The sequence below is a fragment of the Scylla paramamosain genome, chromosome 2, assembly GCF_035594125.1.
Source record: "Scylla paramamosain isolate STU-SP2022 chromosome 2, ASM3559412v1, whole genome shotgun sequence".
NCBI classification, from domain to species: domain Eukaryota; kingdom Metazoa; phylum Arthropoda; class Malacostraca; order Decapoda; family Portunidae; genus Scylla; species Scylla paramamosain.
The window spans coordinates 12397501-12415528 of record NC_087152.1 but is presented as its reverse complement, the minus strand read 5'-3'; the positions used below and the strand labels follow the sequence as shown (position 1 = coordinate 12415528).

Genomic DNA, 18028 nt, shown 5'->3' with positions numbered 1-18028 from the left:
AGGTCTGAACCCAAACTGTTGGTCCAAGAGGAGGTAATTGTCCTGGAGGTGGCGACACACCACATCTGCCACCACCCTCTCGAACACTTTCCCCACCACAGAGAGCAGGGAGGTGGGTCAATAAATTTTTGGGGTCAGATCTGGAGCTCCTCTTGTGTACGGGAACTACCCGGGCCTCTTTCCACACTAAGGGCCAGGGATTTTCCCGTAAGCAGGCAGAGAAGACTGTGGTGAGGGGGACAGCCAGCTCACGGGCACACTGCTCACGGGCACACACACACACACACACACACACACACACACACACTCTCTCTCTCTCTCTCTATCTCTGGCAGATAAGGGGAGGGGAGGTAACAGGGAGGGAGGTTTGTGACAAGATAAAAGAGGAAGTGAGAGGAAAAGAAAAAGGTTGGGAAGGAACATAACTGGGGAAGAAGAGTACATGGGCCAAGGAAGTGGATGAAAGGTGAAGGAGGAGGATGGGAGGATGGGGAGGAAGTAAAAAGAATGAATGTAAGCAGCAAGGGTGAAAAGTGAATGAAGAATCAGAGAGAGAGAGAGAAAGTATTGTGAAATCTGTATTCTCTTTTCTTGTTCCCCTACTCCTTTTCATTTTTCCTCCATCCATTTCCTTCGCCCTTGTGATTCCATCCATTTTCATTCTCAATCAGTCTCATTCAACTTTGCTGTCCTCAGGATTGTTCTCTCTCTCTCTCTCTCTCTCTCTCTCTCTCTCTCTCTCTCTCTCTCTCTCTCTCTCTCTCTCTCTCTCTCTCTCTCTCTCTCTCTCTCACACACACACACACACACACACACACCACACACACACACACACACACAAAGAGAGAGAGAGAGAGAGAGAATGATAAGAGGGTGGGGGTGTGGGTGAAACGGATGGAAGGAGGGAGGGAATGGGGAGGTCAGGAAAGGGAGAGGGAAGGAATGGGGAAGAAGGGATGGAAGGGAGAGGAAGGCATGGAAGAGAGAGAGAGAGAGAGAGAGAGAGAGCACACACACACACACACACACACACACACACATGGTTTTAGATGTGATGGTAGTACTGCACAGCCACAGCGCTGCATTATGCCAGATGTGAGGACAAAAATGCATACACTTTTAGGGATTTTGGTGAAACTTTTGCTGTTGGCAAAGCTTTGATTTCCAAACTACCCTCCTACAGCTTCCATCCTTCTCTTTCTGTAACTTTGTCTTAAGTTTCCTCTCTGACCATTCTATTGCTGCTGTGATAGACAGTCACTGTTCTGGTGTTCCTCAGGGTTCTTTCCTGTCACCCACTCACTATTATTCATCAATGATCTTCTAAACCAAACTTTTCCTCTCCACTCCTATGCTGATGATACCACCCTTCACTTTTCCAAGTCTTTTTGTAGATGTCTAACCCTTCAGGAAGTAAACAGCTCATGCAGGGAAGCTACAGATTGCCTTTTTTTTTTTTTTTTTTTTTTTCCCTGATTCAGGTAGAGCAAATTTAGTCACGTTCAATGCTTCAAAAACTCAATTCCTTTATTTATCAACTTGACACAACCTTCTAGATATCTATCCCCTCTTCTTCAGTGACACTCATCTATCCCCCTCTTCTACACTGAACATCCTTGGTCTGCCCTTTACTTATAATTTAAACTGGAAACTTTACATCTCATCTCCAGTTGAAGCTGCTTCTATGAAGTTAGGTGTTCTGAGTTGTCTGCCAGTCCCCTCCTCCCCCCATCCCAGCTGCTAACTCTGTACAGGGGCCTTATCTGTCCATGTATGGAGTTTGCTTCATGTGTATTGGGGGTGGGAGGAGGAAGGGTTCTTCTAAGACTGCTATTTTAGAAAGGGTGGAATCAAAAGCTTTTCATCTTATCGACTCCTCTCCTCTCCTACTTTCAGTATTTTCACACTAACTGCTCCTTTGATATTGCTAACTGCATGCCTCCCATCATCTTCCTGTAGCCTGGCTTCACAAGATTTTCTTTTTTCTCTCGCCCCTATTCTGTCCACCTCTCTAATGTAAGAGTTAACCAATATTCTCAATCATTCATCCCTTTCTCTGGTAAGCTCTGGAACTCCCTGTCTGCTTCTGTATTTTCTCCTTCCTATGACTTGAACTCTTTCAAGAAGGAGGTGTAGATAATAACCATATTTCACTTTTAAATGAAATTTAGACACAAAAAAAAAACACTGTTGATTGGTAATATATACTTTTATTTCAATATTAATCTTTTACTTTTCATGATTTAGTCATCTGTAATCTTAGAGGAAAAATTTTAATCACGAATTTTTTTTTAATATTTTACAGGTCGACCTTTAAAAAAAGTGAAAAAATTTTCTACCTCAGAATTTCTATTGGATGATAGGGATATGTTCTTTACTTAAAGAAGAACCATTGTAGACAGGTAAAACATTCTTTTGAGTTCTTAGGATTGGTACATAGATAATAACCATATTTCACTTTTAATAATAGCTTACTGAGTGGGCTTCTTGGTCAAAACTATACCAGCTGGCAAGCACTCAAAACTCAAATACACGGGGGTCCAGAACCACAGGTATGCCAGTTCCACAAAACAAAAACATACATCTAGATGAACAATTGGACGAATAGAACTGGAAGTCATGTACTTATAGTGGTGTTTGTAATATATCAGTGTACATACATCCTACTCAAGACATTCGTATAAAATATTGCCCATGGCATTATGCAACAGCCTTTTAAAGTTTCAACAGTATCAGCTGGCAAGGAATTGCAAATTGAAATACATCATACACTGAAGAATCTGGTTTTGCAATCCAAACAGCTATGAGACAGGAAGATCTTTAAGGAGTGATCCCTGGTACCATATACTGGAGGCAGATGAAATATATCAGGCACATTAATAACTGAGAGACTATGAAATATTTTCCAGTATTTGATTACGTCAGTTTTTAATAGCCCTCCTTGAACAGAGTACAAATCAAGGTGCCTTAGTTGGTCTGAATAGGAAAGATCTTCTAAGACAGAAATGTTCATGGTCCATCTCCTTGAAATAGATTCCAGAAGTTTGAGGTCCCCAGCATAGCCCAATGACCACACACAGGAGGCATATTCAAGTAAAGGTCTGATGTGAAAAATATAAAGAGCCTTCATAAATTTGGGTGATCTATTTATGGTTGATTAGTCGCTGAGCCACCTCCTTTATTTGTTATATTTGTGTTGGTGAAATTTCAAGAGAGATCAACTGTAATACCAACATCAACATCAGACTGTACACACTTGATTGGAATATTGTTACTGTAATAAGATGAGTTTGGCCCAAGAAGAGTCCTGTCCACATAGAAGTGATGGAAATGGAGTACAGCACATCTGTCATTGTTAAATTTGAGTCCCCAAGATTCAGATCTACTACAAATCAGGTTAATGTTATGCTGAAGTCAGGCAATATCACAAAATGCTGAAGAAATGTGATGTCGGATAACATGCAAGTAGAGCTTCAAATTGTCAGCAAATATTTTATAACCATAAGATAAATCATATACAACCTGATTAATATAAATTAGAAAAAGAATAGGACCTAACACTGAGACCTGGGATATCCCCTTAGTACAGAACAAGCATAGCTCTCACTGTCAGACACTACAACACTCATTAACTTGTTCTGGAGGAATGCTTGCAACCAAGTAAATATCCAGAGATCCCAAGAGTATAAAGTTTGTGAATCATGGTGTCATGGTGAACATCAAAAGCCATGCTGTAGTCAAACAATACCATATCAACTGTATAACCATTATTTACTCAGGTAGTGATGTCATGGTATGTCAATATCAGTTGGTCTTCTGTTGAGTAATGAGGCAGAAAACCAAACTGAGGGATAAATAATTCCATTATCTTTAAGGTATTGATAAAGCTGGTGTGTCACAATTCGTTCTAAGGTCTTAACACAAACTGGTGTCAGGCTAATTGGTCTATAGTTGAGAGGATTTGTTCTTGGGCACTTTTTAAAAATGGAGACATTAGAAACTTTCCATAAATCCAGCAAATGCCTTGATGTTAAAGAGGATTTAAATATGACATATAAGGGATATTCAAGTTGATCAGCACAAGACTGAAGTAAGTGGGAATAATTGCCATCAGGACCTGTGCTAGAAAAGACATCAAGAGACTTGAGATAATCTTTAACTGTGGACAGATCAAACTCACTGTTAGACATAGAGCTGTCACAGGACTGATGTTTCAGCTGGGTATGGCAGATATTGATCTTGAAACACTGAGGCAAAAGCCCTAACAAACATTACCCATGACTTTGCAATCATTGGTCATTTCTCCTTCCCTAGTCAATAGAACCTACTGAGGCCTAATCAACCTTCTTATGTTTGATACAGGAATGGAGTAGCTTAGGTGAGTATTGAAGGAGTCAGTCAAGGATAATTCATATTGTTGCGGCACTGGGGTGACGTTGGTGGTGCTGTACCACTGAGTGGTGAAGTTGGGTGTTGGCAGTACTGTAGTGAGCTGCTAGGTGGCTGTGAAGCTGCAGGCTGCCATTTGGCTAGAGTGCTAACCAATCATCTGTGAGGTGAGTCTATGCAGGGAGCTGCCACTACCAGAGAGACAGAGGGTGGCCATCTCCACCTTACACAACACCTGTGCTTACAAGCTAAGAAGATGCCTGCAATATGCTCCCCTTGTGCTGCAATATGACACTTGTTGCCCACCGCTGCCACTGCATGACTTTGCACCCTGAAGCATGCTGTGAGGATTGCGTACCCTGGCAGCCTGAGACAGTGGCTACCGGGAGCCAAGGTGTGTGTGCAACACCTGCGTCGTCCGTTACAGAGTGGACTGCAGGCAGAGGCAGTTGTGTGATACTGCCCACATGGTGGGAAGCTACTGTCCACTTTGATGCTACTGTGTGCTGTGACACTATTGTGTGTTGTGACACTACTGTGGGCTGTGACACTGTGTGGTGTGACACGTTACTTTGCTGAGTTGCTGAGTGAGGCCATAAGGTGAGTGCTTTGCTTGTTCTGTGACATGTTGATGTGCCTTGTGCCTTGTAATGCTGCTCTTTGCTGTTAATAAAGACTGGGGTGCCAGTGAGATGGTATCTCACTACCGTTCCCCCTCTCAGTAGTCTGTAGAGTCCAGATGGAATGTGTGGGCCTGCCCTACCCCTGTTAGCCAAATGAACCCAACAACAACGGCAGTTGTGGATTGCTGTTGTGTGTTGACCGCCCCTTGTCTGCTGCTGTGGTGAGTACCTGAAGGCTGAAGGGGGCTGTCACAACAATATTGAGACTGAGCTGTGGTGCTATAGTTTCTATGTTGGTAATTTAAATTGTTTAAGTGAGCAAGAGCATTAACAGCCTAAGGAGAGTCTGCCATGCACCACTCTGCTTTTCATATGATGACTAAGCCACTTTTTAGAGTTCAGGAGGGCTAAGGGTGATTTGGTAAGCCATGGAGGTGAGGAGACATTATACTTGAAAGGTAAAAACTTGTTATCTAAAGGAATTAGAATGTTAATAAATTTTAAGTACTTATCATTGACAGAAAGGTGAGCAAATTCAAAATCCCATTCCACATGAGAAAGATATTTCCTAATCTTAGTACATTTCCCTTTATGCCAAGCTTTCAGTTTTTGAGATTTATCAGTTTCTAGAGTGTAACCAGGGAAAGAAGGCTTGAACTGAAATACATACTGGAATAGTAGTGTAGACTGATGGCACTGTGGAAAAGGCGACAAGGCATCTATTGAACCGTCAGACTCAGAGGTCAATACCAAGTCCAATATATTTCCAGATGGTATGAATGTAGGTTCTTTAATCCACTTGGTTAGTTTAAGAGAGGTAAAGTAATTGAGAAACAGGTATCACTGTGCTGGACATGAGCAATTATGTCATCAGGTTCCCACTTGATGAAAGGAAGGTTAAAGTCACCAAGGAATATTACTCCTTTATTGTTCTCCAAATTCATAATGAAGTTAAGAAGTATAGCATTGTCTGTTGCAGTGTAGGAAGGAGGTCTGTAAACAATCACAACATATATCTTGAAGTGAGGAAGGAAAACAGTATATTAGGACAACTCTCTCTCTCTCTCTCTCTCTCTCTCTCTGTGTGTGTGTGTGTGTGTGTGTGTGTGTATATATATATATATATATATATATATATATATATATATATATATATATATATATATATATATATATATATATATATATATATATATATATATATATATATATATATATATATATATATATATATATATATATATATATATATATATATATATATATATATCGTATATATATATGTGTGTGTGTGTGTGTGTGTGTGTGTGTGTGTGTGTGTGTGAGCGCGCGCGCGTAAACACCCCATGTTTCATAAATTATCTTGTAGTATCAGTTCTGATGAAATTACACTGGCAGATATTTACAAAGGAATTAAAACAGAAGTGAGCCATGTTTCCGTTATAGCAAAAATATCATTGCTATTGTTAATAAGAAAATCATTAATATAATCATTAGACTCTAGACTTAGTAGATAACAATAATAATAGTAATAGTAAGACAAATACATCTAATAAAGTAACGAGAATAACAGGAAAAACAGGCAGTGAAGAATGAAGACACAAGAAAATTCGCGCCGTTGCAAAAGCTTATCCCTCGAACATTGTACTGGCCTCTGGGATTGAATGACTGTTGCAGACGCTGACTTGGGAGCGAGCTTGAACTGCGCGCCAGAATGAGCGCTGGTTAGGCTGATCCAATCCGATCTTTATGCCTGGAAATATTTTTTTTTAATTTAATTCGTCACATTAGGCGTGTCAGAGTGAGTATAATTGTCAGTCATTTTGGTGCATGCCGTGATGGGGATGTGGTGTGCTGTGGTGGCGAGTTGAGGACAGGCCCGGGGGTACGTCCCCAGCCCAGTGCAGGGTGTAACACGACCAACTGGGCGGGAAATTGTTCTTTCCTGTAAGATATTTCGTGACAAATAATTTAGTTGGTAATTGTCTAGAGTCCTTACCGGGCCTTATTACTGGTCTATTCACTTCAATTCTTTTACACATACCTTCACATGCACCTAAAACATCATTTTAAAGTGGGGGACAAATGCCCCCTTCCCTCTAGTCCAGCAAAATTGGGGACATGTGGGAAGGCGGGGTTTTTGGGTGGGGGAGACATAAATCAGCGAGCGATTTTCGGCCAGGTTAGGTTAGGTTAGGTTAGGTTAGGTTAGGTTAGGTTGGTTAGGTTAGGTTAGGTTAGGTTAGGTTAGGTTAGGTTAGGTTAACCTAACCTAACCTAACCTAACCTAACCTAACCTGGCCGAAAATCGCTCGCTGATTTATGTCTCCCCCACCCAAAAACCCCGCCTTCCCACATGTCCCCAATTTTGCTGGACTAGAGGGAAGGGGGCATTTGTCCCCCACTTTAAAATGATGTTTTAGGTGCATGTGAAGGTATGTGTAAAAGAATTGAAGTGAATAGACCAGTAATAAGGCCCGGTAAGGACTCTAGACAATTACCATTTAGTTATATATATATATATATATATATATATATATATATATATATATATATATATATATATATATATATATATATATATATATATATGGTAAATTTATAATTTAAGCCAATGTCCCCAATCTCTACCCACGGCCCACGGCGTTATTATTAATTTCCGACAAGTAGTGTAATCATTAGAAATGATGTGAATAGTGAGAAGAACAAAATGAGGTAGGTTATTAGCACGTAGTGTGTAATGGCTTAAACTATAATAAAACCCTAACCTAACCTAACAACTGAAGTTCAGGCAACAATACACCATTTATGTTTACCTGTGGACTTAGAAAAAGTTGAGAGCGCTGTGCATTCCCAGGCCTATTGTGGCGTTATTATTAATTTCCGACAAGTAGTGTAATCATTAGAAATGATGTGAATAGTGAGAAGAATGGCTTAAACTTTAATAAAACCATATATATATATATATATATATATATATATATATATATATATATATATATATATATATATATATATATATATAGGTAAAACTGCAGGGTTGGACCTCCTCTCTATTCATTAAAAACACATTGCAACGTGATAGAGTACTTACTATAGAACATGTCTGTGATGTTTTCAATGTGGGGAAGGCTTTTGTAAGGCTGTAGTAATTAAATTAATAGCGCGCCGCCTCCAGAAACTAAGTCCACAATCATCCCAAGGATATAAGTTAGGTTAGGTTAGTAACCTTAGGGGTGGTCCAGGGGGAGTGCAGCCCCCCCTGGTTAGGTTAAGGTTAGGTTAGGTTAGTAACCTTTGGGGGGGTTTCGGGGGGGCGCAGCCCCCCGGTTAGGTTAGGTTACTTCTCTTTCTTAAAGTGCATGAAATGTAAGAATGTTTAATATTCCAGCTTATTACACAATAATTGTTGAAATGATATGGGTATTGTGGGTAAAATTTGGTATTTTTTTTATCCTCACCAGTCTATTCATGACAAAACTATTTTCTGGTATTTTTTGACCTGTTTTGAATTAATCTGCATGCTTTTTTTTTTTTTCCCATAAATCATGTTTCAACTTATTACCCCCACCCCCAACCACTCAGAAACTAAATGAAACAATTTTTTCTGGTAGTTTTTGGCCTGTTTTGAATTAATCTGCTTGTTTTTCCCGCAAATCATTAGTTTTTATTTTTACCCTCCTGATCCCCATTCCCTCAGAAACTAATGATTTGCAACAAAAATAAAAAACAGATTAATACAAAACAGACAAAAATCTACCAGAAAAAATAATTAGATCCTCAAATAAGTAACACTGCAGTAACTCGCTTGCAGTGTTCCCCCCAAGAGGACCAGCCATCAGTTGCCCATGGCCACCAGCCACCTGTCACACACCACCACCTAACTCGACCTAAAGAAAATATTTTTAATCTAACTTAATCAAACTAACTTGACCTAACCAAATTAACCTAACTAGACTAACCGAGCTTAACCAAAATAACTTAAACTAACCTAATCAAACTTTAAAAACTATTGTCAGCATTATAAATAATTTGCGGTGGTATAGTGTATGGGGCTCTGTCTGATGAGAACAGTAACAAAGGCTGTATTGAGAATGGTGAAAGAGTTAAATAATACTGTATTTTGGTTTACAGAGATGCTGCAAATAAGAGTACTTAGATCTTACCATTTTTAGTATATTTCCCATGGTTCCTCACAATATGTTCAATTGTATGTAATTTCTATTACAGTTGTAATGATGCATAATGATGCACAGCCTAATCAGCAATATCCTAACCTACCGAATCATCATATTGTTACGAAACTGATCTCGCAAGCAAACTTTCTTGACTCATGACATCAGCTGTTGCACAACCCAACTGGTCTGTATTGTTGGTGCATCCACTGAGCACAGAACCAGGTTGGGGGTATTGGCACAACAGTACACTTATTGACTTGTGGGCTCAATGTAGTGGCAGTGAAGTTGTGAGGCTGCTTAGCTCTCTACACTCAGGCACCAAGCACCCCAAGGTGATAAGAGCACACTTTATTTTTTACTCAGCACAGGGCACAATTACATAGCACATTTACTAGTTTATGGACACATCTCTCAAGGTGTATACAGAAGATGAGAGCTCACTGCACAATCCTCCCACAGTCTTACTGTGGCATCACTTCTTGGCAACTCTTGTCTGCCTAGTTACACTTCCCCAGCAGCTTGTAATCCTCATCATCAGCAGGATAACTTTTTCCATGTACTCCTCCATCATGTCAGCTTGTGGTACCACCACAGGCACCTCAAAGGCTTCTCTAGCCTCTGTTCTCCCAGGAGCAGGTAATCCACACAGCCACAGGATGTCTTCCTCATGCAGTCCATCCTCAGGTTGGCCCTCAGCCCACAGTAGACAACTCAGAGGCTCCTCCAGCTTCTGTTCCTCTGGCAGCAGGTAATCCTAGCAGCTGGTCATGACGTCCGCCTCTCCACAGTCCTTCTCAGCCCAGTACTCATCCTCTTGGCTGCCTCTCATGGACCTGCAGACACAGGACTCATTCCACCACCATAGCTGCTCCACAGTGTCTCTGCTACCTGTCATTGCTGGGCTCTGACTCAACTGCACGTCTTTCCTCCTCCACTGCTGGTTGCTGCCTCCACTATGTCCTCTCTCCTCTGCTGCTCACTACCAACTGACCTCTCCACCTGCAGGAGCTGGGGAGCACTTCCTTTCCCATGCTCCATGGGGGTGCAGGTGGCTGAACACAAGAGGCACAACAGGTGTAACACACACACCTTCACAGCCAGAGAGATGCAACCCACACACACATTCCCACTCTTGGACACAACACGTGCTCACACAGAACTAAACATGGACATACAGACTTAACTCCAAGCGCACTCTTCCATGCTCAGTACAATATATGGGACACATTACTACTACACATATAAAAGACAACTACATGTTCCTCCCTACTTTCCACTTTCGTAACACTATTATGTATTACAATGATGACTATATGTATAATGGCAGAGTGGTTATTTAGTGAGTCATAGCAAGATACACATGTTTAAAGGACATTTAATTGGCACTTGAGGTGATTGACTGTAAATGTGCAATCTAATGCATCTAATGACTCTGTCAACAGATAATAACAGAGTTTATAAAGTTGATTTTCACAGGGGATTTAAGTGTTTGGAGCCTTCTATAATGAGATCAGTTAAGACAAATTTAGCATAGTGTAATGACCCATTGGGCCATTCCTACAAATGAGAAATCTGCTTGAAGGCCAAAAAGTCTTTAGCCATCAGAAAGCATAGCCAGGCAGGGATTGACCAAGAAGACACTGGGACATCTTAAACATTGAAAATATAGCAATGATCATGTCACAATAAGTCAAGAATCAGTCCTGTGCCATTTGAAGCAGTTCTTTGCATGTGCATTATTGGTGCATGAAGTCATCACCATCAAATATTCAGTGAGTGCCAGCTAGATAGCCTTAGAATCTCTTGCTGTGGTCTGTTAAATATTGGCTGGGTAACAACTCATTATATCATGTTAGGAACACAAAAATACATATTCAGATCAATATAATAAGGAATGGCAAAAAACTAAACTAATCAATGATAGCTTCTTAACCTCATGTTGTCTTGCATGTTTAAATACCACATTCTCAGGTCATGAATTTGGGCAAGAATCAACAAATTACCTATGTTGTGCCTTATTTTCAGTATCACGAAAGAACTCTCATTGCAAATATAGGGCACTAGTACACACTAGTTACACTACACTTAGTTACTAGTTACTGATTACATATATTTGCTAGTCACATTTACTCTTGTGTATTCTTGTTTGGTAACTTGAAATTATTTTTAATTGCAAGTTCAAACTAATGATTTTAAATGCATTATAACATTGGGAAGGGCTAGGCATATTAGGATTTTAATTAATTAATTAATTAATTAATTTATTTATTTATTTATTTATTTATTTATTTATGTATTTATTATTGTTTCCATAAATGTCTTCTGTTTTTTTATTTATTTATTTATTTATTTATTTATTTTATTTTATTGCAGTCATGAGTGAATTTCGCATCCATCATCAAGTGAGTGAACTCTTCTCACTCCTTGGGTAAGTAATTGTCATTTCCACAAATTATGAAGCTTTCTTTTCAATAATCTCTATTATGAATAAATGCCTTTATTGGAATTTATATTTTTATAAATTTAGAAAGTTATAATTTCATTAATTTATTGTCATTTTGATTTTAAACTTGTGTAAAAAACAATTTTGGATGTCACCAACTACATATCCTGACTTTCTATGGCTTGCAGTTATTAAATGAGTAATGAGTGAATCTATACATTCTCTCTCTCTCTCTCTCTCTCTCTCTCTCTCTCTCTCTCTCTCTCTCTCTCTCTCTCTCTCTCTCTCTCTCTCTCTCTCTCTCTCTCTCTCTCTCTCTCTCTCTCTCTCTTGATCTTTTCATTCCATCATTTTCAAAGTATCATATTTTAACGAGATATCAAAATATCTCGTGCCTGAAGATTGGAATGCACTATTTATACTTGCTTCTCCTTTTCAGGATCAAATCAGATGCTGCAGAGAGGTACACTGAGCACTTGAGCAACTCTGCAGAACGTATGGATAATGGGCAGGAATCTGCAGCAAGTGCTGTACATATTCTAGCTGAGGCAGCTCCAGATCCACAGGCCTTTCTCACGAAATACAATGAGCTCAAGAGTCGCAAGTGAGTCTGGTCAAGCCAGTCTTCCCTATAATCTCTACAACTATCATACTGCTTCTTCTTCTTGTACAGTATACTCTCATCCGTTTCCCTCAATTCAACTTCTTGCATATTTTTCTCAGCTTGTATCATATTTATTCTTGTACTTCAACATCTGTATTTTATTTTAATAACCCTGATCACATCTTGACACTGCACTTCACCTTTTTACTGTGGTCAGTTTATACTTGTGTTTTTATATGAAGTCGCAGAGGAGAGTCAAGAGAGTGCACAGCCCAATCATTCACTTTTTTACCACTAATTTTCTGTTGTATACATTTGCAGTATTTAACAATCTCTCTCTCTCTCTCTCTCTCTCTCTCTCTCTCTCTCTCTCTCTCTCTCTCTCTCTCTCTCTCTCTCTCTCTCTCTCTCTCTCTCTCTCTCTCTCTCTCTCCCTCTCCCTCTCTCTCTCTCTCTCTCTCTCTCTCTCTCTCTCTGGGTGACAGTATGCGTGACCTAGACCGCTTAGTTGTGGTGCTGAGTGGATTGGTGCAGGACCCTGGGATAAGGCAAGCAGTAGAAGGTAGATCCAGGCTGAGGCTAGAAGAAGATGGGCTGTCTCTCACAACAGTTCCTTCAGTTCTTGCTGATATTGAACAGGCTACCCAGACTACTCTCTCTAGAGATCAGCTAAATGAGGTAAGAAATAAAACATTTCATTCTTATATATTATAAGGTAATCATCACCTTTGATAACTTGCTTTCCTTAAGTGAGCCCTGGCCATGGAAGACCTTGTCTAAGAGCTTTCATCTTTCCTTTGTTTAGTATTAATTTTAATTTTTTCTTGCTAAAGAAGTCTGCCTCACGCTATCCAGCGCTTCACTTATATTTCACACATGTAAAATCAGAATTGTTATGTGAAAAATGTGGATATATAAAAAAGTTATGAATGACTGTTACTATCAAAAACAAAAGTGCTATTTAGGATTGTTATTGAGAAATCAAGCTATTTGTAGAAATACTGTTGCTTAAATAAAAGTATTGGCAGCTGCGAGAGCGACTACTCCGGGAATCCCAAGTTAGCCATGCCCCTAGTGAAGCACTACAAAACATAGAAAGGATGAATGAATCTAGAGCCCGTCATCTGGGGCCCACAACCCCGGAGTGGCTGGACAACCGGCCATATCTCTCCTTGGACTTTGTCAAGGTGGAACAGAGTCAGGATGGTGGCATTTTAGGTGAGTCAGAATAAATACCTTGAATATTTTAAATAAATGTTGTTCATGATTAAAAAAAATCTAAGAAGAAACTTATCAATAGCTCACTTCACTTACAGGCAACATTGCATCCACATCCCAAGAGCACCAACTGATTGAAGATGTTTTGAATGTAATGATGGGTATAGAGGGAATGTACATCACTGTACAGCTGCCTTCCAAGCATTATGATCCACCTCAGTTTACTGTTGATACCTCTGTAGGTAAGTGTCAGATCTCCCAGGATGTTTCCTCCTTTTGTAGCTATTAATGCTTGCCAGTTATCTACTAGTTACTGGCAGAGCAAAGTTTTCTATGGAGGTTGTTTCATTTTGAGTGGCCTGGCCCGACCATAATGCTATTTAAATGCTAATATCTCTGGAACCACCCTCCTGTCTTAGCAAAATTAGCACCATATGATAGCACAACTCTCAACTTTATTTTATAAAGCTTTCATCTCCTCTGTTTGGTGAAGTTCTTAGGTAACTTGCAAAAAGTAGAAGGGTGTCAAAAATGGGATATTGTCAGTTTTCTGCAATTTTTGCCAATTCTTGTTTGTCTCAACAAGAGCAGGCACATACCACTGAATGCAGAATTAAATTTCCTATCCAATGGTATACACCACAAAGTTATGAGTTAGTGGTTCGAATATTAGGCAGGTTGTTAATATGCATGGTGCTTCCATTGTTGCATTACTGACAGCTTTGCTCATCAGTCGCCATCTAGGCATTTTATTGGTAATACGAGATGTCCATAAAGTCTCTTTACAATTTAATAGATTTATTACAAAAGCAAATGAATAGATAAATCTTTGGAAATTAATACAAAATGAGGAGTAGATAATGATTTTTTCCCCCTCATTTGGTACACCTCTATATGGGCACCATTACCTGCACAAAGCACATCAAGACAGTAATGGATTCCTTGCCATGTTTACTGTAGCATAGCCTCATCAGTGATGGCAGTGGCATCAGCAAACTTTTGCTTCAGGTCATTGATATCCTTTATCTTTGTTCTATACACAATATCTTTAACATAACACCATAGAAAGAAGTCCAGGGGAGTGATATCTGGGGAACAAGGTGGCCAGGGAAGTGAGCCATCCTTTCCAATCCACCACTGGTCTGGAGATCTATTTTTGCAGGTGTTTACCTTGACTAAATAATTTATGTGACATCACAACTGGGTGACTGGGGAACAAGGAACCAACCATAATTTTTCCTGTAAGATAGTGCACCATTAGGGACTGCATGTTTGTGGGCTCCTAAATCAAACATTTCCAGATCAGTGGTGGATTGGAAAGGATGACTCACTTCCCTGGCCACCTCGTTCCCTAGATATCATTCCCCTGGACTTCTTTCTATGGTGTTATGTTAAAGATATTGTATATAGAACAAAGATAAAGGACATCAACAACCTGAAGCAAAACATTGCTGATACCATTGCCACCACTGATGAGGCTATGCTACAGTAAACATGGCAAGGAATCCATTACTGTCTTGATGTGCTTTGTGCAGGTAATGGTGCCCATATAGAGGTGTACCAAATGAAGGGGGAGAAATCAATATCTACTCCTCATTTTGTATTAATTTCCAAAGATTTATCTGTTCATTTACTTTTGTAATTTATTAAACTGCAAAGAGACTTTATGGACACTCTGTGCATATTGAGAGTGGGAAATAAAAAATGACCAGCAAATTCTTGATGAAAGGTAATTAGAAGTGAGTATTCTTTTATTCCAGTGTGTAAAATCAAAGCCTGTAGTGCACACACACACACACACACACACACACACACACACACACAGACTGAGCAAACTACAGGACAAAGGTCATCCCCAATCTTCTCCACTCAGTGTCACAACATTGTCTTTCTTGAACACAGAATAGCAGTTATCACAAACATCAATCTTTTTAATTAATGTATCTATCTATACACCAGGGCAGGAATCTCATCTGGGGTGGCCCATGCACTCATATGCATCATTCACATTCTTAGCCTTATCAGCATGTAGTAGAAAGGGAGAGTCTGATGGAACACTGTACTACATTCCATGTGCTGAAGCATAGCACAGCTGCCCACATTCATCTGTAGCAAGGCCCAACAGCATGCAATGGTTTCCCTTTGCCCCTTCATAATGAGACTGTCTCTTACCCTACACCTATTCCAATCCTGGGACTACAGCAGGTGGAGAGCACTTCCTACAGATTGTCCTGCATCCTAACTGAGTCTGTATGCCAATGGTCCTTGCCAAGTGCACCCACACCCCTTCCCAGGGATCAACAAGACCACATCATTTTAATGCTCTCACCACTGTCATTCTCCATTCATCTCTATCAGCTCTTCTGATTTCTTTCTTTGCTAAATCAATCTTTTGGTAAATCATATCATTCTCTTCTTTAACTTGTTTTCCTCCTGAATTTAGTATTTAATTTGTCTCTGCTTTTTATCTCAACAGAACCTTCTTTGAGGACTCTGGTGAGCCGTATTCTACCACTTTGTGGCCATTATTCACAGCTCACAAGGTTTGTGGAGAGTCGCAGCAGATACCACCATGGTCTAGTTAACCATGCTTTATCAGCTGCCATCACATCCCTCATTAAGGATTACATGGTAAGGAAACACTCAAGTCTTTGGAGACATGCTCTTTGCATATCTGCCAGGAAACATGACAGGTGTATTCTACTGCTTATCCTAAAGAATTCTTCCAACAGTTAAGTACCAAAATCATGCCATCTCTAACATTTCTCATGATTTACTTATATTACTGAGCTAAAAATTTCTTTATTGATTTTTCTTTTCTCATCCTTTATCTTGAATTGCAGTTACCTTGTTGCATTGAGATAATCTTGTATTGAAATAAAATCTGAAAGTGAAAAGTAATGATTTTTTTTTTTTTAGTAAAGACAGATTGGAGATATAGACATAATGTGCTTCTTGTGAAGGTATACTTATCTGTAGTTTCACAAAATTTCACATCAGTATTGACCTAAGATTAGTACCAACTACTCAACTGGCTGAGACTAGGTAATTAAGTTCACCTGTAGATAATTACACTTTCAACATCTGTGGAGTACCTTCTTTTCTGAAGTTTTGAAAGCTGTTCTTTTCCTTGCATGTGATATGAATACTTTGGAATGGTAAAGTTGGCTATAAGAAACTTTAAAAATTTTGTGTACATTTCAGTTATTGGTTACACAATTGGAGGGACTTCATCAGCGATGGGCTCTTACCCTGCACAAATTGTACTTTTATGTGGAAAAGACTATGGCAGTGATGGATATGTTGGCTTCAGTTACCAAAGTCATTAGCAAGGTTAGTAATGGGATGTACTATACATTGTGTAGATATAAGCCAATCAATATTCAACTAATTTCTCTCTCTCTCTCTCATACACACACACACACTCATAGATATAGTACCAATTTATAAAAGTGGAAAGAAAGAAGAACCACTAACCTATAGACCAGTATCAATGACCAACATAGCATGTAAGATTTTGTGAAAAAATCTATAGCAATCATGTTACATATGATTGCTTTAGACAAAAGCAATCATGTATAAACAATTTGATGATTTTTTTATTCAAGAGTGACTGATATAACACAGGAGAGGGATGGATGAGTAGACTGTGTATATTTAAATCTAAAAATGACTTTCAACAAAGTTCCCCACAACAGGTTATTATGAAAGCTAGAAACTATAAGAGGATGAAACGGAAAAGTAAAAAAAACTGGATGGAAAGTTGCTTAAAGGAGAGAGAAATGAGAATGGTAGTAAAAGATCTAAAATCAAAATGGAGAAAAGTAGATAGTGGTGTATGACAAGGATCAGTGCTGGCACCAATACTTTTCCTGATCTACATAAATGAAATGTCAAAAGAAGTAGAGTTACATGAGTTTGTTTGCATATGATGCAAAATTACAAAGACATGTAAGAAACAACAAGGACAGCAAAATTCTGCAAGAGGACATAAATAAAATTTGGGATTGGAGTAAGAAATGGGAGATAGAATTTAATGTGAAAAAATGTCATGTAATGGAAATTGGAAAAGTGAAAGAAACTAAAATGGACATATAAAATGGGAAATGAAGAAATAATAAAAATACAAGAAGAGAAAGATCTGGGAGTGATAATACAAGATAGTCAACACTCAGGAAAGAGGAAAGATATTCAGAAGTACATATAAAATGGTGAGAAATATTGGAACAACATTCCACTACATGGATAAAGATATGATGAGAAAGATAATTACCACTATGATTAGATCAAAGCTGGAATATGCTGAATCTGTGTGGTCTCCCTTCAAGAAGAAACCTGTAAAAAAACTAGAAAGGATACAAAGGATGGCAACAAAGATGGTTCCAGAACTGGAAGAATTAACATATGAAGACAGGTTAAAGGAAATGAATCTGCCAACATTGGAACAGAGAAGATAAAGGGGAGACCTAATACTAATTTATAAATTGTGGAATAGAGTGGAAGAAATAGATAAGGAGAAACTGCTGCTAAGAGAAGTAGGAAATACCAGATACATACGAGGACACAGGAAAAA

At 39.1% G+C, this 18028-nt stretch overlaps 1 protein-coding gene across 7 annotated transcripts in view; it reads left to right on the top strand.

Moving 5' to 3' along the window:
* Nucleotides 1-6674: 6674 nt before the first annotated feature.
* The window catches only part of LOC135110179 (gamma-tubulin complex component 2-like), a 25576-nt gene continuing 14222 nt past the window's right edge, over nucleotides 6675-18028 (top strand). For 2 of the 7 annotated variants that reach the window (XM_064022246.1, XM_064022208.1), the window contains exons 1-8: nucleotides 6675-6813; nucleotides 11564-11618; nucleotides 12073-12237; nucleotides 12723-12915; nucleotides 13266-13455; nucleotides 13554-13697; nucleotides 15932-16086; nucleotides 16660-16788. In XM_064022246.1, the coding sequence (XP_063878316.1) occupies nucleotides 11566-11618; nucleotides 12073-12237; nucleotides 12723-12915; nucleotides 13266-13455; nucleotides 13554-13697; nucleotides 15932-16086; nucleotides 16660-16788 (1029 nt within the window). In that variant the 5' untranslated portion in view covers nucleotides 6675-6813; nucleotides 11564-11565. Of the gene's footprint in view, nucleotides 6814-6867; nucleotides 6960-7672; nucleotides 7728-9766; nucleotides 9939-10204; nucleotides 10239-11563; nucleotides 11619-12072; nucleotides 12238-12722; nucleotides 12916-13265; nucleotides 13456-13553; nucleotides 13698-15931; nucleotides 16087-16659; nucleotides 16789-18028 lie in introns of those variants that run through there. The other 5 variants (XM_064022236.1, XM_064022201.1, XM_064022216.1 and 2 more) reach the window with 4 other exon arrangements.